Raw genomic sequence first — 24,925 nt, forward strand, 5'->3', positions numbered from 1 at the left:
GAACTCTGGTGTTGAAGTTTTTGGTTACACGTTTTGAAGCAACCCCTTTCTTCTCTGCACTTCCAATTCATTGGCTAGCACCGAGTTTTGGAGGAGCACTGTTCGTGTGGACTTGCTAGAGGCTTTGCTGCTTGCTGCTTGCTTGGCTGTGATCGAGATTCCAGTTTCCAGTTCCAGCTTTCAGATTCCACAGTTCAAGGTAACAATCGAATCACTGATTCATGTTTGAATTTCGTAATGATCCAAGGAATGAAAATCGAAAATTTTCCGCTGCTTCTACTCCATTCTTCTATTCGATTTTCCTTCATTCCTGTCGAAACGCCAGAGGTTGGGGAGAATCCAAGGCCCTCTTTACGCTTGTTTTCCAAAATCTGAATCACTCTGCCCCAGCCAGCAGCTTGCCCTTCTTGAACAGCCTTCTGGGCGTCTTTCAGTGAAGCCATAGCAGTAGCCTTCCGGGGTTCTGTGCCCTCAACAGTCAAGCCTTGAAATGACGTCCCTTCAGCGGACCCGTTCCTCATGAACTTGAGTTTCTGATGCAAAGTAGAGGTGTCTGCCCCAGCGTCGTGAATCCACTGTCTTTCGAGGAGACAACTGTAAGAAGCGTTGATATCCATGACCTGGAAAGTGATCTGAAATGTCTCAGGACCAATGGTAATTGGCAAGTCTACATCTCCAAGAACATCTTTGCGAGATCCGTCGAAAGCCTTCACCAGATAGCTGCTTCCCCTCAGAGAAATTCCATGATGACTCAATTGTCTCAGTGTAGACTCAGGCATTACATTTAAGGATGATCCAGTGTCCACCAGCACATTGGATATCATGTCAGACTTACAGTGCACCGATATATGCAGAGCCAAGTTATGGTGTTTCCCTGCTTCGGGGAGCTCATCATCACCAAATCCCAAGTTATTGCAAGCAGTAATGTTATCCACTATTCCATCGAACTGATTCACAGAGACTTCATGATCAACATATGCTTGCTCAAGTACTTTCATTAACACTTTCCTGTGAGCTTCTGAGCTCATGAGCAGAGACAAGATGGATATCTTTGACGAAGTCTGCAGCAGCTGGTCAACAATCTTATAGTCGCTTTTTTTGATAAGCCTCAGAATTTCGTCTAGATTAGACTCGTCGATAGATTGGCCTGATGGGCCGGGGCCTCTGTCAATAGGAGGAGCAACTGGTGGAGTTATTGTAGCAACAAGTGTAACCACCTTCTTTTGAAACAAGGGTGGACGGACTTTTCCGCTTCTCAGGGCTGTAATTTCACCTGCAACATTATCAACTGTGGATGGGGATACCAGAGGCACTTCTACTCCATTCTCAATCATGGTTGCATCGTACTTGTAAGGAATTGCTTTTTTAGAGGCATAAGACACATGACCAGGTAGCCTGATCACCAGAGGTTCAACATTTCTTGTCTGAGATACTGTTTCGGCAGGAGAGTCATGAAACACTGGCACAATCACACATACATCACTGACAATCAAGTATTTGTCGTCCATTAGGCTTTGTATGTCATCTTGCACCACACAACAACCCATAGGATTTTGAAGACATTCTGAACAAGAAGCATGATCGTGATTGAACAAAGAAGCCTGGCAGAGTTTAACATGTAGCGGTACCAAGGGAGTAACAACATTGCGGACATCCAACATGGGATCCTCTTGAGGAACAGGAATTCTTTCGAACGCCTCAATCATGTTAACAGCAGCATGGTTTGGAAGTGGATTGTCAAGAACATGAGGAACATTATTTTCAAAAGTCAACCGTCCTTTTTCTATCAGGTCTTTCACAATATATTTCAGAGCATAGCAGCCTTCAACATCGTGGCCTTGAGCGCCCTGATGGAATTCGCATGTGAGATCCTGTCGGAACCTGGGAGGCAATGGATTAGGCGGAGGCTTGCCGGGTCTAGTGACACAGTGTCCCTTAGCAAGTAGAGTTGGGAGCAGCTCAGCATACCGCATAGGTATTGGTGGAAAAGAAGGTCTGGGTCAGGGACCCTGTTGTTGCTGTTGTTGTTGTTGAGCAGGAGGTTGATGTTGTACCTGCTGAGCAATGGCATTAACGGGCACTGGTGGTTGACCCGGTGGCAGAGGATATTGCTGATAGAATGGCGGGAAGAAAGGATGTTGAGAGTATTGCATATATTGATAGGGCAAAGGCAATTGAGTAGCATTAACGGGTGTAGACTGATTACCAGATACCGTCCCTACTTCGGATTCCTTCCGCTTATGGTGGCCATTACCGTACTTCTTTGGTGCACAGGCTGAAGATTCACCCTTCTCAAGAACAATGATACCTTCTCTGACGGCCTCTTCTAGACGAGTTCCCATGGTAACCATGTCAGAGAAGTTGTTTGGAGCAGAGACTATCATTCTTTCCTTATATTCCTTCTTCAGAGTTTTCAGGAATGTCTGTGTTAATTCTTCCTCATCAAGCCGAGGAGAAACACGGGCAGCTGCCCCTCTCCATCTCTGGGCATACTCACGGAAAGTTTCATCTGATTTCTGAGACAAAGACTTAAGAGAGTCCCTGTTTGGCTTCAGACGGGTGTTGAACTCATAATGACTTTCAAAAGCAGCAGCAAGTTCCTCAAAAGTATGGATATTGTCTTTGCTCAAACCAGTGTACCAATCTGCCGCATCTTCTGCTAGGCTGTCTTGGAAGCAGTGAATCATCAGTGCATCATTATCTGCATAATTGGCCATCTTCCGGACGTACCGAATGACATGGCTATGTGGACAGGAAGATCCATTGTACTTGTCAAAATCTGGCACCTTAAACTTCTTAGGAACCTCAAATCGGGACACCAAGCACAGATCACGAGCCTTAGCAGAGACATTGTTTCCACGGCTAGCCTTGACGTCACGGAGTTCTCCAGCCAGCTCCCTTAACTGTCTCTTCATGGCTTCCATTACGGGGTCTTGTCCACGCGGAGTATCGACATCAATCACCTGTTGCACGGTGTGGACAATAGGATCGGTAACAACGGTAGTCACCTGAGGCATAGCAGTAGATACGGGAATCTGTCCTTGACCAGCAAAACCAGAGACACCAGCAGCAGTATTAGGAGAATAGTAAGCCGAGAGTCCATAAGGACGCCCATTGGGCATAACAAACCGAGCATCGGTAGCCACAGTAGATAGTGGGATAGATGGAATTGCTTCGGTAGAAGCTGGAACAGATGTGGCTGGTTGTTCTTGTGCAGCCATCAGAGCAGACATAGTGTCATGAGCCTTAGCCAAGTCTTCTTTCATAGCAGCAAATTCGGCACGGAGCTGAGCATTTTCTTCTTCAAAGTTAGCCATAATCCTTCTCTTGTGAAATCTTGTTTGATGCACTCTATCTGGTTGATAAACCTTGCGAACACGAGCCACTTTTCAGACTGCGGCGGACAAAACCAGGAGGCAATGAGCACGAGAGAAGTCTTTTGTGACCAATGAATGCATATGATGCATGAAATGTGTTAATGCATATGCAAAAAGACTCTTTTTTGTGTTATCGAAGGGTTTTCAGACAAATTAGAGCTTGTAAACATTACTAACAACAATTAACATAAACGGGAAACAAACAACCAACATATAGTTTTACAAGACGATTCCCTTTGAAATGCTAAGCCAAGGGATAGACTTTAGAATGTAAAATAACATAGATAAGTGGAAATAATAACAGGAAATGGAAATCCTCAAGCATAGGAAGTGGAAGCATCATCCTCAGACTCAGACTCATAGCTGCAGTATCGTGCATAGAAGTCACGGGCACCCCTAGCCCTCTTAGAGTCTCTCATAAGAAGCCTATCTTTCTCTTCTATCTCTCTCTTAGCCTTAGCTAACTCCTTCTTCAGTGTCAAGACCTCATGAGTCTTCTGCTCGTCCTTTCCATCCAAAGTCATGATCAAGTTCTCAGCCTCATAGTATCTAGCCCTCCACTGATGCTTCTCCCGACTCTCCATAGCTAGATGCTCCTGATACATCTCCTGAGTAGGTGGGAGTAGAGGCAAAGGCATGGTAGGAATAGATGCAGACACATATCTCATAGAGGGGTAAGGCATACCAATCTCCACTGCTTGGTTTATTACCCACTGTGTATAGGCCTCATGAGCAACACCGGACCTTACACCCATATGCTTCACCTCTTTCTTCCGTAGTTTGGACCAAGCTTCCATGAAATCCTCCCTTATTCCCGTGGGAGCATTGGAGTAGTGAAAGAAGTAAGGAGCTGTAGCAAGATTGATGGGTTTTTCTTTCATCGGGAAACCAAATTGTCGCAAGGCGAGCTCCGGGTTATAGTTGATTCCACCCCGGGTACCAAGAAGAGGTACATTAAGAAACTTTCCACCACCAAAGATAATTTCCTTGACTCTAGAAGCGGGAGTGAGCCAAACCACTTCGTTAGGAGCGAGAGCCATAATCCTCTGTGAAATAGACCAATTCTCCGGATTGTCGTGGAAAGACTTCGGAAGGTGCAAAATAAACCACCTATAGAGGAGAGGTACACAACAAAGAATGTATCCACGACCCTTGCCGGAACGATCGTGAATAGCATGGTATGTGTCAGCTAGCAAAGTAGGAACCGGATTCTTGGAGTGGAAGATCATAATAGCATTCATGTCCACGAAGTCATCAAGATTCGGAAAGAGAATAAGCCCATAGATGAGAAGTGCAAGAATAGCCTCGAGAGTGTCCTGACAAGTGGTATTGAGGTTGGCTTTCTCAAGAAGATACTCGGAAGTGAACCCTCGGATGCGTGCCTTAGTGACAAGATTTTTGGAGACATCGGTGGTCTTGAGATAAAGATCTTTAGCAATAACCAATGGAGTAGGAGGATTCTCGAGTCCCGCGAAGGGTACCCCCTTAGCAATAGATAAACCCATCAAGTGAGAATAAGCCTCTAGAGTAGGCACCAGCTGAAAGTCCGGAAAAGTGAAGCACCGATAGTCCCGATCATAGAATTGCACTAGAGTGTGCACAAGCTTCTCATCCACATTAGTCTGGAGAATAGTAAGTAAAGCCCCATAACGGCGTCGGAAACCAGTCGGATCCTCAACCTTGAGTGCCAAATATCTCAAACTAGCGAAATCCATTTCCTTGAACTTGTAGGACTTAGTCTTTCCCATTCCTACAATGTTTACAAATTCAATTTGTCTAAGCCCTTCGATAACAATGCATGGAAAAAGTTTATGCATGTATGCATGTATGCATGAATGCAAGGTTATGTTCAAGTTCGGAGAAAACATGGTGGGTTGAAATTCAAAGTCAAGGAGTCACGGGTGGACACGGTGTCCGGTGAATCTAGGGCTTTAGGATAATAGTAACCGGGTTCTAAAAAGGGTTCCCAAGTTGCAACCTCTCCGACGTATATCATGGTGCCACGAGACAACACTCGCTCCAAGATTATCCGCGGAAGGTCTAACTTGAGTGTAGTATCGCGTGACGACTAAAACTCGAGACAACACTCGGTTTAGCCTCCGCACTACATCCTAGAAAATGGCCATGGATGGGTTTGGTTATCTACGGTTCATAGCGTCATAGAACAATTAGAAGTAAAGTGCCTAAACGCGACAACACGCGCCGACAACATCACCCCCAAAATGCCTCAGCTATGTGGGATTGATCGTATAATCCAAAACACGAGGCAACCCCCGGAATGAATTGTCGATTATATCCCTCCTAAATCCTAAGTTCACTCAGCCCGGGTGCAGGACTTTTGATATTCTCACCCCACACGTTTGCAAGAAATTAAACATTTATTCACGTAAGAAAACAAGTAAAAGAGATAAGTAAAAAGAGCGCAAGCGTGGAAAAAAAAAGACTAGGCGTAACTCTCGAATTATCCCCAGTGAAGTCGCCAGCTGTTTTATCTTGGTTTTCGGGTGTCAAACATTAATTACGTTTGAACCTTTTTAACCTTTGATATCTCATTTTTTTCTTGGGAAGGGAAAAAATAAGCAAAACCCTTGAGAATCGAGGTCCGGGAGTTGTTTTCGCTACGGGAAGGTGTTAGGCACCCATAACGACTATAGTATCCTATAGGAACCGTCTTTAATTTCTACGCGCGCGCTTTATTTTTAAATGCTTTTTTGAAAATGTTTATTTAAACCTAAGAGTTTCTAAGTGAAGAATTGGAGGGAGAAGAATGTGTTTGAATTTTTATTTTATTTGAATTGAAGGAATTTTGTTCCTTGCCTACGTACCCGATTAAGGGATCAAATCCACCGTAGTTCTCTTCCAAAAATGTTTTTGTTTTTGTTGGTTGATTTTAAGTTTGAAAATTGGAGCTTGAAGAATAGAAAGAGGCCTTGAAGGCATGAGATTGTGAAAAGGTGGGGTTTGATTAGTCATTTTGGAAAAAGAAGTCAAGGTATGGTTAAAGTTCATTGGAATTTTGATTAAGAAAACAAAAGGAAAATTCAATGGGATTTTGATCCCAAGGTTTATTAAGAAAAATACTTTGAGTGATGTTGTTTATATTTTTTGGAAAATTGATTTTTTTCTAAGTGTAAATCCTAGGCATTCATCTAAACATACAATCCTAAACATACATCTAAACATGCATATTCTAGCCATATACCTAAAGTGATGTGTGTGCATGTGTCAGTGCTTGTGTCGGTGTACGTCATTAGAGTCCATTGTCCTTTACATCATTGGCCTAGATACATTCTATGGTCTTGCAAGAATTTTAAATTGCATGAAAGTAAAATATTACAAGAACTCCTAAGTCTTTACATTCTAATTTTTGCATGAACTTTAAAGTGTAAAGAAATAAAAGGATGAAGATGTGAGATGGGAGATGAAATGCTCATGATATATGAAATTCAATAGAGGAAATTGTTAGTAATATAAGGCATAGAGAATAGAGATATAGGTAAGTAAAACCATCATAACCAAAAGGGAAAAAAAGGATATATAAAATAAGCAAGAGTAATGCCTAATAGACCTAAAATTCCTCACCAAAGCAAGGCTTAACTATGACTTATAATTCTCATGGTTCAACATATTTTCAAGACATGAAATCCAAGTTTAAAAATGAGAGTCTAAGAGTTATAGTAAGCCTTACATTTTAATGTGAATTTAGGCCTATTTACACTATTTATTCACCAACATTGCTTGCAAAGCAAGCAAGTAAACAACATATGCACATGACCAGTAAAAAACACATTCAAACCGAGGTAAACTTCTCACAAAATCACATATCATGAATCACAAGTGTAAATCAAGAATTGAAAACAAAATTAAGCCAATTTTCACCAATTTTTAACATGAAATTCAAGGAATGAAACAAGAAGTAGCATCAATATTCCCTATCAATTTTTCCAGTATAAAACTATCAAAAAAACATCACAAAATCATCAAGAAAACTCTATGAATTTTAATGGAACTTTTATGAAAAATTTCGATTTCATCAGAGGTGTGACTGGCAAAAAAATGTGAGAAATAGCAAAGAGAATCAACAAAACACAGTATACACAGATTATAGGCCCAAGCCCACGCACATGGATACACCTGGACCATCCAAGAGCCTCAGAGGCGTTGGATTGATCCAGATCTTCCAAAACCTAGATCCAACGGCCTCAAGAACGAAGGAGCATGATAAACGGTGTGTGCACGCGCGCGTGGGATTGATAGGCTGGTATATAAGTCAAAACCAAGGGAAAAACCACACAAACCTCACTCGTTTCTCTCTCTACAATGTTCCTAGAGAGAGAGAGTCTGCAAACTCTCTCTTCTCCGACCTAACACCGGTCATCTTCAACCCTTCTCCGACGCGGTGGCCGGCGGTGGCGCCGCCGCGTTGGAGCCTCAAACCACCCAGATCTAAGACCTAATCACATGTTTCTAAAGCTCTTTCTCTCCTTTGTTCGATTCCAGCATCAGTTTTCTAAAAAGACTCTTGAATCAACGTAGATCGGAGGATTTGTCTTACGGCTTTGATGTTTTTTTCGTTAACTCTTCTTCTTTTTCCCTTGTTCAAATGATTCTTTGAAGGAAAGCTCTTAAATCGTTCCGATCTACTTTGATTCGTAGCAACAAACGTATGTATGAAGCAAATACTCTAGATTTTCGAAGGAAAAAACGAAAAGAAAAGGAAAGAGAGCCTGATACCTGTGTTTAGGTCGGAGATGTGACGAACGAAGGAGATGTGAATTCTTCGATTGTTCTTCTTCTGATGAACTTCGTATTCTTTCTCTTCTCTGATGCGACTTCGAATTTGATCTTTCTTTCCCTCTTCTCCTCAAATCCTTCGTGATCGCGTGAGTTTCATCGTCGTTTGATGATGATTCCGCGTTGGAATTGCGAAGGTGAAGCTTGATGATGATGATTCCTTGGAATCTCTGAAAGCTTCTTCCTCTTTTTTATGAATTCGAACTGTTTTTGTGAAATTGAGAAGAAATTTGATGTTTCTGTGATGCTTCTGATTCGGTTAGGGTTTGAATTTGGTGAAGATTGAAGGATTTTGAACGGTTTTATGGTGGATTGTGTTTCTGGAAATTCAGTTAGGGTTTGAGGATGATGAAGTTGTTCATCGTGTTCTTGAATTCTTTGAGTTTTTGATCTGTGATTTTGGAGAGAGAAACTGAGAAAGTGTTTGTGTGAGTTGGCATGAAGTGAATGGATCTGTGTGATTTTGACTGATGAGGTGGCCTTTTATAGGCTGCCACTTGTGAATGCTGGACCAATAGAATAGTGACACATGGACTAGACTTGTAACTGACTGGACAAATGAAAAAATGACACGTGGACTGGACTAATGACTTGGACCAAAAGGACTAAACTGCAAAATAATAAAAGATAAGGACCAAAAATGAAAAAATGAAAAAAAGACACAAAAGGACTAAAATGCAAAAATTAATAAAATTGAATTTTAAAAAAGTAATTTGAAATAAACGTAAAGTGAAACGATTAAAAATGACAAACGGACTACAACGAACCAATGGCTTAAATGAGGTACTTTAAAGTAACCTCTCTCTGCCGAAATTTCGTGTGAAATGACCAAAATGCCCCTGGGGCTAAAACGACTAAAAATGACTCAGATGCAAATTTTAAAATGGATTTTTAACAGGGGATTGAAGCAAGAACGTATACAAGCAAAATTAAAAGACTCAGAGACAATTTTAAGAGTTTAAACAAAGTTTTGACACATGAAAAGACTAAATTGCCCCTAGGGGCAAAACTGACTCAAAATTACTTCAAATGCAATTTTTGAACTGGATTTTGACATAGAATGAAAGTAAAGACTTATTCAAACTAATCGAAAGGACACAAACAATTTTAAAAGACTGAAAGAAATTTTAACATAGGAAATGACTAAAACGCCCTTTTTCATGAATTTTGCAAGTAATATTGAAATAGGAAACAGAGAAAGATGCAATTGATCAGAGACATATCAAATGGTCTTGAAATGCAAGAAAAAGAGAATTGAACAAGTATTTTTAGGTCCAAAATTAGGGTATAACAGCTGCAGAACCACGAATAGGGTAGAATTGGCTCATGCTTTAGTAAAGAAATATTTGAGAAATAGTGTGGGTGATTTGGGTGCTTGTTGGGAGAAAATACAAGATATGTTGGTGATCCAGTTAACTGCGATACAAACATCATTTGGTAAGAGTTGTACCGTATTGGAACATAGATTCAAAGACATCACTTTGTACTCTGGGTTAGGGGGTTGTGTGTCTAGATATGCTTTGGGCAACATTGTTTTGGAAGAGGAACGTTGTCGGGGAACATTGTGTATGGACAAGGAAATTTGTGGTTGTGTTCAAAGGACATCGTATGAGCTACCATGTGCGTGCTTTATTGCTACAAAAATCCGTGACAACAAACCTATTTCATTGGATGTCATACACCATCAGTGACATAGGTTATATATGGGTCAAGAAAGTAATGAAGATGGCTTTTCCGTCGAGGAGGAGTGGAATGATATTCAAGAACGTCTCAAGAAAGTCCCTTATCAAATGAAGCTAGAAATGAAAGAGGTTTTGCGACAGTTGACATTTCCTGACACCACCACGTTGTCTCCACCACCACGAAAAGTACCAACCAAGGGAGCCAAGAAAAAAGTGGATATTGCGAGGTCTATAGCAAAAGTGGCATCGACTAGTCGAATACCTTCTTCGTGAGAGGCTGTTGATTCCCAAAATTCGGATAGTCAATCGTCACCGTCACCAACAACGTCATCATTTCCTAAAAGGAAAGGTACTCATCTTGGTAAAACATCATGTTCCCCACTTCCACCACCTACTCGGTTTCCAAAGCCTATTCCGGATCCAACTTCTATTCCGGTTTTGGGCCCTATTGATTATATGCCAAAGTTCATGGTTCCATTTATTGAAAAAGTGGTGAATGCTATAGGTGATGAACATTGTGGATTTCGGGCTATAGCCGAGTTCATGGGATTGACCGAAGAAAGTCATATCATGATTCATAGACATCTTATTCAAGAGTTGAAAGATCATAGAAATGATCATGTGAGGGTATATGCGGGTGAGGATCGTTATAATTACATTTTAAATGGCTTACATCCTCCCACAAATAGTGGAGGTATTGCACATGTTGATAAGTGGTTGACGTTTTCAGACATGGGATTGCTAATTATTACAACAAGTGTGTGGTCTTGTTGACAAATCATGAAATTGGAACTTTTGAATTATTTTCCCACTAAGAGGGCTACCACCGGCTAAGCAAAAAACTCTCATCATATGTGTTGGCTTAATTCCCAATCATTTTATGCTTATTTTTTTGAAGGACGGTTGTCCAATACCTCCATCATCTACGAAGTGGAACAATCACAAGAATGAAGAGGCATTGACTTGGGAAGATGATTATTTGGATCAACAAGACCTGTTCCGAGATCTCATGATTATTGAAAAGGGAGAGAAACCGCCCCAACCAAAAAAGGAGTCAAACGAAGCGGAACCTATTTTGTGTGACACTCCCGAAAAAGCAAAGCAAGAATTTGAAGTTATTGGAGAAGATGACGAAGATTCAATTTCACTTGATGTGATATGAGTGATTTTTTGTCGGTGTTAATCCTTTTCTATGGTAGAAATTACACCAACATATTTTTTGGGGTCGATATTGTAACGCCAATTTTTTGTGGCCAATATATAACTAACATTATGTAATTTATATAAATATATGAAAATATGACTTTTATGTGGTGAAACTAGTGAAATACTTATTTATTCGTTATTAATGTTTACACATTTGATATAAATTTTTATTGGTTAATTACGTTTCATTTAATTTCATTCTAATGTATGATTTTTTTTCATAAAGCTTTTATGAAGTGAAACATGTCTGAGGTTGCAAAAATTGAAGCTCGTGTTCGATACTCTTCTTTCAAAAAGACAATTAAGGTTATGATAACGTCGACCGACTCTCCTGTTGATTTGAAGACACAACTTAACACATATTTTGTGTATCTTGGTGAAAATCAATATACACGTCACTTATTTGCTCAGATGCCTTGCATGGACCTGGGAGCAGATAAAGATGAAGACGTGTGGAAAATGGCGATCTATGTGCCTTGGCTTATTCGTGACGATAGCGAGGTCAGATTTAAGTTTAGGAATATGATGGAAGATAATATATTATATATGTGTGTTCGGTCTATCTGCAAGTACGTGGAATGTAAGTAGAGATTTAATTTAATGATATGTAATGTGTTGTTTAATTATAGACACTCTTTAATGTTTTGATGAATTTCAAACATTTGTATAATTTTAACGAAATGTCAGATTGATTTAATTATGGACAACTGTAAAAGATAATGTATTTTTCTTGTTTATGACTGAGTATAAATGGTGTATGAGTTGTATTGCCTCTGGAAATGCTCTGGTTGAATTAGAGGTAAAAAGAGGCCGAAAAATGGCTTGGTTGAATTATGCAGAAGCCACTGTCTGCATAATTGTTTTCCTCGGCAGTTAACTGCCGATGGAACCGACGGAAGTTAACTGCCGAGGAATACATAACCGGTAGGAGTTAACTGCCGAGGGATATTTTGGTCATTTACTGGCGTGCTTCAGCCTTATTTAGTGTGTGAACAACAAATTTGAATATAGAATGCCTGAAAACATGTTTGATGATTGTTCAGGACCGAGCAAATGTTCAGAGGTCCATTTACATAGGCCTAATACAAAATGACCCAAATCCGGCATTTGGGTAAATTACTCGCAGCACACCTCTTCCCCGTGACTTTTTATTTATATTGTATTGTTTTACTCTATCAATTTAAAAGAATGAATATCGTTTATTTTTGTAAAAAAAAAAATCATCTAAACAACAGTAGACTCAAAAAATAATAGAAGAGTCAAGAATTGTGACGTACATGATATAATGATCTAAACATAACACAACAACACATTTCATTTATCAGTGTTCCAGTGACACAAGGGAAAAATAAGTTGAGAACGTTGAGCTCATTTAAGGTGTAAACAACTACACATGATATGCAGATTATATCTATATATGGTTTTAAAGTTTATAAGTCTAGGAAGGTGTTAAAATTTTGTTTTGTAGTAATAAGGAATTCTCACTATTTAAGAAACATAAAGAAAATAAAATATTCGGACTAAAAGTTGAATAGGTTCTTTAAACAAAAGAGAAGGACATACATAGAGACGAGTACAACAAACATCATCAAAGAAACAAACACAAGAAACATACTGAAACAAAATCAAACACAAGAATAAGAACAAAGAATAAGCAATTGTGCAAATGTGCAAATGTGCAATGTAAGTTCTTAATCGCTTTGAAGTTTGGTTGGATACCCATACATTATAGATAAAATTTATTCAAATTTGTCCCGTAAGTGTAACTCAGTTGGTAGGGATAATGTTTGCAGGGCCGGGGTTCGAACCCCGGATTCCCCACTTCTCCACACTTTAAAAAGTGTGTGATCTAGCCACTAGGCTATTGAACCAAAAAAAAAATTATTCAAATTTTAATTTTATGTTGAAATAAATTAATTTAAAATATGACACAATGTTGAATTAATTTATTTTAAAATAAATCAATTAAAATATGACCTAATGTTGAATGATGAGTGCATATATTCAACCAAACTCAGAAATACCGAAGTGTTCTTTATTGCAAAACGAAGAGTAAATTCAAACTGACATTATTATATAGTATACCATCACATCCAACATGACTATATTTATTTGCTATGATCTTTATTTAATTTTCTATCCCAATGCATTATTACTATCACTCATTTTTCATCCTCATGTCATCAATGTACAATTTTCCTTCAAGCTTGCGTGAGAAATATCCTTTGAAGAAATCTTCCACACTAATGTCCTTGAACACTGCAGGAGTTTTAGGAGTAATAAGGCTTGCTGCTGGAGCAAGAATTGCATTCAATCTAGCACTGTGAAATGTGGCAATGGAAATCCTCTCCTTCTCTGAGTTAATTGTTGCTCGATGTTCAATACTTCGATAAATACCATTCGTCAATATCTGTCGAACAATTTAAAATATTTGCTAAAATCAAAATATTTACATTGATTGTCTTCTGATTTTTTTTTTGTTTTTTGAATTGTTGTAATATAATATAGTTACTAGGGAAATGTAACATAAAAAAATTGTGAATTGCTTTGTTTTAGAGTTTCATTCAAATTTTTCGTTGGTGTAAAGAATTTATAAATTGTCAATCATAATGGTCAAATAATTTGAAAAGTTTGACTCTTATCACCACTTTTAAAGTTACACACTTGAATGATTATAATGTGACAACATTATTAAACTCTTTCTTTTAATTAATGGGTAGTGATAACTTGTGCCCTTAGGGCACATGTTAAGAAACCCAAAAAAAGAAATATTGTCTAAAATTGTGTGCATTCAACTCATTATAAAGTTAAAAATTAAATATAATGCACATCTTTCAATAAATAATTTCCATATTTGATTTATTAATTTGTGTCTTAAGGGCACAAGTTAACATTTCCCTTAATTAATTACCTCTAGCATGTCTCCAATGTTGATAACAAAAGCATTTGTGAGGGGCTTAATAGGAATCCACATTCCATCTTTTTTTATTTGAAGGCCTTCTATTTCATTGAGTTGGAGAAGAATGGTAAGGGCAGTACCATCAGAATGAGGATTGAGTCCAATGACTTTTTCTGGTTGGGGACAAGGAGGATAGTAATTCATCCTCATTGCTTGACCTCCCTCTTCAAATAACTCTAGCAATTCATTTTTTGGGATCTTTAATGCTTTTGACATAAATTCAACGATCGTCACACATAGATTTTTCAGTTCTAAAGAGTACATCTCTAGATTTTCTCTGTAAATTAAATGAAAAAATATATAAAATGATGAACAGGACCGGCATAACAGATTAAGAGGCCTAAAGCAAAAAAATTAATGTGACCTTTAAAAATATTATTTTAAGAGAATATTTATATAAAATCAATTTTGTGGAGACCAAAATTTGAATTCATGACCAAAAGTATTTGAGACCTTTTTGGTGGTGGGATTTAGTATGGGAAAGGCTAGTTTTTTCCCACCATGGGAAAGTAAGTTTTAACCATTAGATCTCATGAAGAATACACCCTTATCATACTCCCTCAACACTCAATTTTTCTCCCTCTCTCTTCAACCACACAAACATCAACGATTTCTCACTTTCTCTCTCTACCTCCTCCTCTCTCTCTCTCTCTCTCTCTCTCTGAGCAGAACCACCACCACCACCCCTGTTTAACACCTAGATCTCCCTCAATTTCTCTATATTTTGTGATGATTTGATTAATTTGATCAAAGATTGATATGATTTTGGATTTTTTTTTTAATTTCTTATTTTTATTTTATGGCTTTTCATTCCTAATTTTCTGGATTTATAATTAATTTTGTGAGATGAAAATAATAATGGAAAAGATGAACAATCATATGCTCTGGTGTAAGGAGAGATTTCTCACCCAACCCATGAAGCTAGGAACGGAACTCGTCTGATATCGCATAACTTCACACAATTCACATGGGGGAATTGTAGAGGAATTGTAGAACTAACATTTTTTATACTCTTTAATTATGTTTTTGAAATTAAGTTTAGATTTTATAGATGTAGTTTAGTTGTTGTTATGGATGTATTGTACTGTGTGGTTTCTATTCTCTTCTTTTTCTTTTTGCTGAATTTTGTTTCTCTTTTGTCTTTTTAGAAGGTCAATGGATCCAATATTTCAATGAAAATGTTTGATTTTTTTTTCTTTCAATGACAAGTGAAATTAAACATACAGTGAGATTGTTTAATGGCAAAGGTTGAAGACTGAAATTAAACATGGTGGTGGTTAGAATGGTTATATTCTTGAGGGTGGAGAGAGGAGGTTGAGGATAGAGATAGGAGATAAAGAGAGATTTGATACAGACAGACCATAATAAATCTGTGTTCTTGGCTAGATCTAATGGCTTAATCTAACTTTCCCATGGTGGGAAAAAACTTCACTGTCCCATGCTAAATCCCACCCTTTTTGGTAATCAGTTAAGCTATGCAAAATGTCTATAATTTATCTAGCATATAAATTTCATCCAAAATTTTGAGGTCTAAAGCCCTTGTTTGGGTTTGTTGACCCTTAGGCCGGTCCTGATGATGAAGTGTCTTAAATATTAAATATTTAGTGTGCTTGAAAATAATACATAAAAATAGAAGGAGGGAAAGAACCTGAATGGTTGGGGAATACTTGGAAATAAGTTTGGATTTCTCATGTATGATGGATGAGTGACAATGTAGAACAAATCTGCCCATTCCAATTTGTGTTCGTCTGATACAACAAACATCTGACCGAAACCTTCCATATCTCCTGGTTTCTGAGATAATATTTTCTTCTCTTCCACTGGCAGATTGAAGAAGTCTTGGACAAGTTTTTTAAAATTTTCCACCAACAAAGGATTGACTCCATGATTGATCAACTGCCAATAATTTCAAAATCATGGTTTATGTTACCGGACAACTAACACTACCATATTAGCTCATCCGATCCTTATTATAAGAAACAATTGTTTTTTTAAATGTATTGAATAATTAATGTATCTCGTTATAACTTATAAATATAAACTATATACTTCACTAACACAATGAACCTAAAAAGTCAATAATTTTATAATAAGGACCAATAAAACCATAAATCATAGATGTAACCATTGAGATTGTGACTCATACAATATAATTTATATTCTTAAAGAAATAATGATATACAAAATAAAAAAAAATAAAAAAAAAGGAGACGGTGTTCAAACCTGGAAGAAACCCCATTCTTTGCATGCATGATCGAATTTTTGTAGTTCAGTTCCATCTTCTTCAGACAATAACTTCTGCAAATCGATGACGGGAACTTGTGGTAAAGAGATTGTGCTAGATACTACAGAAGGGTCTTGGTTTTGCTGAACATATCGTTCTGGAACTTTGGAGATGGGTTGCTTTACTAGCTCCTGGACAGAAGGCACCAAGAGAGAGGTTCCAAGCTTCTTCACCATTTCTGAATCCATTGCTGCAAAGAAAAATAAGATTCTTTTGTTAATTCGATATCAATACTCAATAGCATTTGCTTGGATCACTTCCATGGTGCTAATGTTGAAATAAATAGTACAAAGCTACTATTCAGTTTCAAACTTGTGGGGCCCATCAACTTAATAACTTTCCAAATGAACCAAGTAAATTAATATGAGATGAAACAAAAAGTCAATGGTTGACTTTTTTAACCAATCAAGTAGGGCTGGACAGATTGGGCCGACCCGCCCAAAACCGGCCGGCCCGTGAAGACAAAAAGGCAAACGGGCGGGTAGAAACGGGTTAGGCGGTTGGGCGGTTTGGGTTTTGCGGTTTCTGAAGGGTATATGTGGACGGTACCGGTTCATAACATTTGGGCCGCTGGAAACCGAAACCGACCCGTACCAATAACTAGCCCATGTTACAAATAATTAAATGGGCTGACTCCTTTGGGCCCAAAAGCTTTTCTTCCAACCCAACTCTAATTTTCCATATTTAAACTAAAAAAAAATCTCACACAAACCCTAGTATTCATTTGCAGCGCCGTTTCTGCTCTCTCTCTCTACTCAAGTCTCTCAACTTTTCATCATCTTCTTCATTCTTTAACAAAGTTTCATATTTTCCATACATACTAACAAAGTTTCATATTTTCCATACATACTAAATCATCAAATTAATCTGACCTTAGTTTAATCCGTGTATAAATTTGTTTGATTTCTTTGTTCCTGGGATTAAATGTATCAGATGATTTTGTAGATCTGAACAAAATAAATAACCTTATATCAATTTCTGTTTATGGATTTGTTTCTTCTCTTCTTTGAATCTGTTTTTTTCCTTCATCTGATTGAACCGTCGAAACCCGTCCATACAATCCGCCCAAACCGAGAAACCGGATTGACGGTTAACCGAGTCTGCAACGGACGAAGTTGGGGGTTGTTTCATCACCCGCGGTTCACGGCGGATTTGGGTTTTGGGCCCGAAAACCGGCCGAACCCGTCCGCTGTCCACCCCTACAATCAAGTGTGATTAAATTATAAATCATTGACTTGGTCAAAAAAATTATATAAATCATTGACTTTCTAACTTTAAAAAAGGGTTAATTATGTTTCTAGTCCCTATAAAATAACGACCTTGTAAGTTTAGTCCTTACTTAATTTTAATAGAATTTTTAGTTCCTAATTTTGTTTTTTCGCCCTGAGTATTAGTCCCTACTCAATTCAAATTTGTTTAATTTATGCTTAAACTCTTAAATTTTTGAACAATTTTTTGCAGACATGTTTAGAACATTACTAAAAGTTCCTCCGCAAAAAATTATCGCAAAATTTGATTTCTACATCCAGATTTTATTACTTTTTATCTTTAACTTTTGTCGTTTTAAAAAATTCATATTTAATTCATTTCATGTCTGAAAATTCTAAATTTTAGTAAACGAACCTTTCATAGTGTTCTAATCTTGTCTCAAAAAAATCGTTCAAAAATTTAAGAGTTTAAGGATAATTAATCAAACTTTGTTTTAGCAGGGACTAAAATTATAAGTAAATTTTTTTTTATAGGGACTAAAAATGTTATTAAAATTAAGTAAGGACTAAACTTACAAGGTCGCTATTTTATAGGGACTAGAAACATAATTAACCCTTTAAAAAATTACTTTCAGACGGGTCATGATATTTTTTGGCAGTGGCCGGGGTTTGAACCCCGGACCTTGTATATTTTATGCATTGTCCCAAGCAACTGAGCTAAGCTCATGAGGACGGGTCATGATATAAAGTTAGTGGAAAGGGCATTTTAGGTCGAATATTTCTTAAAATTTAAATAATTATAATAAGTTAGTGTTTTTAGTTTTTTTTTGTTATAAAATTGTCCTTTAAGTCATAACATAGCGCATTATTATTCTATTTTCATCAAACCCAGTTAAAAAGTGTTGATGTCGACGTTTAGTATTATATTCATATGTCCAAATTCATCGCTCTCAAAACTATAGTTCATATGTGTATTATTCAGTCTTGGTTTAAATCAAAATTGATTGTTTACTTGATTTATAATACTATTGATGAAATATATATTTATAAAATTTAACTTGAATTTAAAAATAAGAAGAAGAAAATATGTGTTAGTAATCATGGTTGATGTTATAAACACTTTTGAACCTACCACCTTAACTTTAAATGGTCCATAAGCACATTTTAACGAAGTTGATTGAAAAAATGGGTAACAGTGTAAATATTCTATTACTTAAAGAAGCAATTTATAACAAAAAATATTTAAAAGACTAATTTGTTATTAACATCAAACTTAAAGGATCGTCTTCGTGAGCTCAGCTCAGTTGATAGGGACAATGCATAACATATGCAAAGTCTGAGGTTCAAACCCCGGCCACCACAAAAAAAAAAATTAAAGGATCGCTGCGAGATGTATTTGACCAGCATTCATTGACATATGAAATAGAGAGACAATATTTATTAACAGGGTTAAATATGTTTTTGGTCCCTATAAATATACCAACTTTTCGTTTTAGTCCCTCTAAAATTTTCCTTCAACTTTTAGTCCCTATAAAATTTTCCATCTTCACTTTTGGTCCCTCTTTTAAAGTAAACTCATATGTAGAATTCATATTTTTGAATAAAATTTTTCAGAAAAATTCATAATATTATAAGAATCTTTCCCAAAAAAAATTAGAATTTTTTAACAAAACATGAATTTAATATGAATTTTTATATTTTTTAAGGTTAAAAATTCATATTTAATTTGTGTTTTGTTAAAAAATTATAATTTTTTTTGGGAATTTTTTTTAGAATATTTGACACATTTCTGCACATTTTCATTAAAAAATTCAAAAATTAAATTGAAATTAGGGACCAAAAGTAGTGATTGAAAATTTTATAGGGACTAAAAGTTGAAGGAAAATTTTAGAGGGACTAAAACGAAAAGTTGGTATATTTATAGGGACCAAAAACATATTTAACCCTTATTAACATAAGTATCAAACTTTACATAGTTCCACATAGGCGAAGATAAAAAAATATTATCGTCGAAGGACCAAGTACAATGAGGATAATTTGTTTTTTCTTTGAATGGTAATTGTTATAGACCGGTCAGAAGACCAATCCCATGTTGACACGTGTCTTAACTTACATCGCCTTAAGGCCTAACGCCCAATGAAACACGCCAACTTTGTGATAGAGCCAAACCGCAAGCGCACGGCCTATCGAAGTAATAGTAGTAAGTAGAGTATCGTTCCGCTAGGGAGTTGGTCAATTTAATTAACTTTTAATGAATGATTAGAGGAGAGAAAGTTGATTAGAAAGGGTTTGATTGCTGAAGGTAAAAACAATAATAATAAAGGGGCCTTAGGATCATTGGTTCATCTTAATAACTAATCCTTCACTAGACAAAACCTAAACTTCTAATTTCATGGTTTACACACTAATTTCTAAAGACCGGTTTCCCTTAGCCCCTCGCCTTTCCGATGAAAGTCCGGTGAGAGTTTACTTCTAGCAACCAAGCCTATTTTACTGACATGATTACTAGAAGATGCATAGAGGATTGAAACTACTCTTTGTCTCAATAGTTGCAAAGACTATTTCACTGTTTTGCAACTATTGTCTAGATTCACTTGTTCCAACATCAAAGCTCCGCTCTCGCTTTATGAATTGATGTTTGGGATGATGGATTAACGATTATCAAACCCTCCGCTTTCGCTTCCACAGTTTGATAATTGTTAATCCACGTTAAGACGGTGAATCTAGATTAGAAATTAGGGTTACATAGAAATTAGGGTTTAGACATGTTTTGTTTAGGATTGAGTCATTAGACTCCCCAATAATCCTAAGACTAAGAAGTCTACTCACTCATGTTCATCGTAGACATGGAGGAAGAAGAGAGAAATACGGTAAAATAAATTGCAAGAAAGTAAAAGGGAAAATAAAGACTTTTATTGAAATAGCAATTGAAATAAACAAAGTAAAGCATGATTGTTTATGGTGGAGAGCTACTCTATTTATAGCTTTACAATTGACTTGGAAACTAAGCAACTAAAAGGATAAAACGGTAAAGTCGCAACAGGGTAACTTGGCCTTGAAGAAAAAGCAGCAAAAGTGGTTTCTGGGACGGGCACGGCCGTGCCACATATTGGCACGGGCCGTGCCAAGCTTCTGGTAAGGGGAATTGTATTTTTGCCCCGTATCTTCGTATTCTTGCGCTGTATTTTGCTCCAGTCCTCTTTCTTTTGCTCCAAGGCACCTTCCATCATATATTTATTCCTAAAATAAAATAAAAGACAATTTGAAGTAAAATATTCTAAACTAAAATAAAATGCAATAAAATAAAATCAAATCTAAAATAAAACTAAACTAAATAAGGCAATAAATAATACTATCTATGACTCATCAAACTCCCCCACACTTGAATCTTTGCTTGTCCTCAAGCAAAAGGCAGCAAACATAGCAGCAACAAAAGATTTGATTATGGCAATATTAAGAACAAATGTCTCAAGAGAAAGGCTTTGCCTCAAGTACACTAATTACAATTTCAAATACTTCTCATGAACTTATTCTACCCAACATCAAGTCTCAAGTGAGTGTGTGTGTGCAGTCCAACCCTTTTCTTGCTCCTGTATAAGACAGATATTATGAGGAATAGGTTCTATCCTTAGTGCTAAAGTAACCGAGAAAAGTCCTTTCTTCATTTCATATAAGAGTGATGGGAATTTGAGTTAAAAATTAAATTAGATATAACAATTAAGCACAAGGGGCTGCAGATGCTTAGGGGCTATCTATCCACGTAGGAAGTCTTCTCGGATGTAATTGTCCTTTCCCCCTAGATTCAAAATCACCCTAAGCAGTGCTGCAAAATTATTATTTGTTTCATCTCCGCGTAGGAAGTCTTTTTGGATGTAATTGTCCTTTCCCCCTAGCATTGATGAATTAGTTTCACTTTAAGTTCAAATTAGGGAGTCACCACCACAATTAGGAAGTTAGGATGTAATTGTCCTTTCCCCCATATGTTGGTGCCATTCTCCCGCCCCATTTAACATTAACAAATTAAAGAATATAACAATTAAGAACAATTTGATTAATTTTCCCACACAAACTTATACTACTTTTACTCTTAAGACTTTAAAGGGTCTAAGTTAACACTAAAGATAGAACGTGTTCCTTAAAATACCTATTCATACATTTACTCAAGGATTGCAACCGGGTGCTTTTCTCATTGGAGAATTTCACAATAAAAAATGATATGGGTATAGCAAGAACATAAGAAACACAAGAAACTATTTTCGTGTACAAGAGGCGACCTAAAGAGAGACAAAACAAAAAATTTTCATGCCATATTTACATTAAAAACAAGCTACTAGTCATGCCTCTTGCTATAAAAACAAAACAAAAGAATAAAGTTCAAGGGAGTTTGGGAACACTACGACTCTAGACACTTTATTAGCCCCCCCCCCCCCCCCCCCCCCCCACACACTTAGGGGAAGCATTGTCCTCAATGATTCAAAAGAAAAAGAAATTAAAAGAAGAAGAAGAAGTAGAAGAAGAAAGAAGGAAGGGGAGAAAGAGTGAAGAGAAAGGAAGAGAGGGAAGAGGAAAGCTCACATTTTTTTTATTGAGGTCCGTAAGGAGGACCTTGAAGTTGGAGGTGTTGCATCATCCGACGGAGCATCTCATTATTTTCATCATTGACACGGTTGCCCCTTTGAACTTCATTGCGAATGCCGGAGATCTCAACACCTTGCCTTTGTTGCTCGGTGCTCATCCTCTCGATTTCATTGTGAATCCATGTCCATCTTTGATTCTCATTAAGCTCACCGGTTTCATGGCCATGGTGCCCCTCTTGGTGCAAGTTAGCACCTTCTCCTTCATCATGGTGCAAGTTAGCACCTTTTCCTTCTTCATCATCTTGCTCACCAAGAACCTGCACATCATCAACATACAACCAATTTTCTTCCACCTCGGTGGTAGTCCGAGATGGGTTAGGCAATAAAAACACGATTGGCACATTTAGCTTAAGTTGGTAATGGAGTGGTGGACGATGTTTAATGAAATTCATAGCAATGAGGGTTTCCCGGTTAAGCTTATTGTTTCCCTCAATTGGTTTGATCCCCTCATCCTCACTCACACCAAAACACTTAGCTATGTATGTAATGATGCCACCCACCACTATGTCTCCCCTACCGGCTGGTCTAGTAGCTACAAAGTCTAGGTAATCAATCAAATAAAAGCCAGTGTTGACGGGGTGGTTGTAGAGCATTGCCCATAACATGAACAACTCATCGGTTCTAGTGTTTCCTAGCTATGTTCTACCCCAAATAGTGCAAGCCATGACCCTCTGAAGGTACCTAAGTACGGGGTTGTGAATGTTGCTAGCTTTGTTGGCTCTAGGGACATAGTTATCAAGGCCGGTGATACGGTTCCAAAAGGCAGCTGGGTCATAGTTATCCGATTTCAGACTATCGTCCCAATGATCATGAATATACCCCTCATTGACAAAACCTAAGGCTTCACAAAAGTGCTGAAGAGACATATTATAATCAATGTTCATTAACCGGAAAACAACTCTATGATTAGGGTTATCAAAATTCAACTTATCTTTGGTAAAAACAAGTGAGCTTAAAAATTCATAAGTAAAATTCTCATAACCCCTCATAGGTGTTAGCATATCAGTCCAACCTAGCCTACCCATCAACCTAAAAACATCATCTCTAAGCCCTAGCACTTGCAAATCATAGGAATCAGGATATCTAGAGGGATGTAAGGTTTTAGAAGTAAGAATTTTGTACCTGTCCCTTTGTTTGTTGTCTTTGAACTGAATTCCATGATTCTTGACTTGTGCTTGCTTCTTTGGGGGAGGTCCTCCTTGAGAGCTTGCTGGTTCTTTACCACTTCTTCTTGAAGCCATTGACCCTTGTTGGAATTGGTTTTGAAGGTTTAGGGTTTGGGAGGATTTGTGGTGGAAAGGATTGGTTTAGGGTTGGGGTTGATGTTTAAGGAAGGTTTGTTGGTTTGGATGTGGAGATTGGTTAAGGTTTTGTGGTTTTTGGGTTAGGTTTTGAAAGATTAGGGTTTTGGTGAATTATGGGTTTGAATGGGTGAAGGGTGTTTTTGATTGGTGGTTTTTGTTTTGGATGAAGTTTGTGGTTGATTGGTGAAAGAATTGAGTGATTTGGTTAAGAATTGAGGGAGATATGAAGGTTTGAAGGTTTGAAGGTTATGGAGGTTTAGAGAGAAGTTTGAAAGATGAAAGAGGGTTGTGGTTTGTGAATGAGGAAGAAGGAATAAAAATTTGATGTTATAGGGTGTGCAGAGATCGGGCACGACCGTGCCACCCTTGGCACGGGCCGTGCCAACTTTCTGTGGCTCATGTCCCTTTTTTTTGTTCACAAACCTGGCACGGCCGTGCCAGCTTCAGCACGGGCCGTGCCAACCTTCTGGTAAGGAGGGCTTCAAAAATTTTCAATTTCTTGATTTTTTTCGAATCACACTTGGACAATTACCTACAAAACAATTTAAAACAAAACAAAAGCAGTAAAATGCGTGGGTTGCCTCCCATGAAGCGCTCTTTTAATGTCATTAGCTTGACGGTTAGAAAGAGTCCTTAGAATGGATCAAAGATATCATATTGTGTAGATGACGCTATAAAACGTTCTTTCACAACATGATCGTTAAGCATGCAACAAGAGTAAAGAGCGGGACCTTTCATAACGTTTTCCAACTCAAATCCTACCATCTTATCACTCACTTGAAAGACTATCCTACCAAGTTTAACATCAATGAGAGCTCCCGCAGTTGCAAGGAAAGGTCTACCTAGGATTATAGGGACGTCATCGTCCTCTTCAATGTCAACGACTACAAAATCAGTGGGGATGTATATCCCCTCTATCTTAACAGGTATGTCCTCGACAAATCCTACAAGTTTCATGGTAGAACGATCAGCAATTTTTAATTCCATCTCGGTAGGTTTTAACTCTCCTATCCCTATCCTTTTAAGAAGAGACAAAGGCAGCAAACTAACACTAGCTCCTAAGTCACATAAGGCTTTGTTTATGGTTTCATTCCCAATTTCACATGGTATGGCAAAGCTACCTGGATCTCTAAGCTTAGGGGGTGCTTCTTGGATGATTGCACTAGTTTCCTTAGCCAAGGCTATCGTCTCCTTATGCTCTATAGCCCTTTTCTTTGAAAAAATTTCCTTTAAAAACTTGGCATATAGAGGCATCCTAGACAAAGCTTCAGCAAATGGAAGTTTAATGCAAATCTTCCTAAGTATGTTAACAAATTTTTCAAACTTACCCTCTAGTTTAAGCTTATCAGGATTTAAGGGGGATGGAGTTTTGTTTTCTTCAAGTGGTTTTGCTTCTTCTATCACGACTTTATCACCTAAGGGCTTGACATTTTCTTTCCCAATGTTTTTAACCTTAGCAAAAGTTTCGCCTAAC

General features: G+C 37.5%; 1 protein-coding gene and 2 pseudogenes across 1 annotated transcript; 2 read left to right on the top strand and 1 right to left on the bottom strand.

Moving 5' to 3' along the window:
* Nucleotides 1-11,015, top strand: part of LOC146899955 (uncharacterized) — a 43,751-nt pseudogene extending 32,736 nt beyond the window's left edge.
* A 287-nt stretch (nt 11,016-11,302) lies between these two features.
* LOC146899956 (uncharacterized) lies at nt 11,303-11,994 on the top strand (annotated as a pseudogene).
* A 1,045-nt stretch (nt 11,995-13,039) lies between these two features.
* Nucleotides 13,040-16,565, bottom strand: LOC146899957 (protein SRG1-like). The gene is made up of 4 exons (XM_085734560.1): nt 16,242-16,565; nt 15,667-15,914; nt 13,971-14,295; nt 13,040-13,469 (listed from the first exon to the last, which is right to left on the bottom strand). The coding sequence occupies exons 1-4, from the start codon at nt 16,488-16,490 to the stop codon at nt 13,218-13,220; spliced, it is 1,074 nt and encodes a 357-aa protein (XP_085590686.1). The 5' UTR covers nt 16,491-16,565; the 3' UTR covers nt 13,040-13,217.
* Nucleotides 16,566-24,925: the final 8,360 nt, after the last annotated feature.

Source organism: Medicago sativa, chromosome 8 (assembly GCF_051527215.1).
Source record: "Medicago sativa cultivar Bolivia chromosome 8, Bolivia_mono, whole genome shotgun sequence".
NCBI lineage: Eukaryota > Viridiplantae > Streptophyta > Magnoliopsida > Fabales > Fabaceae > Medicago > Medicago sativa.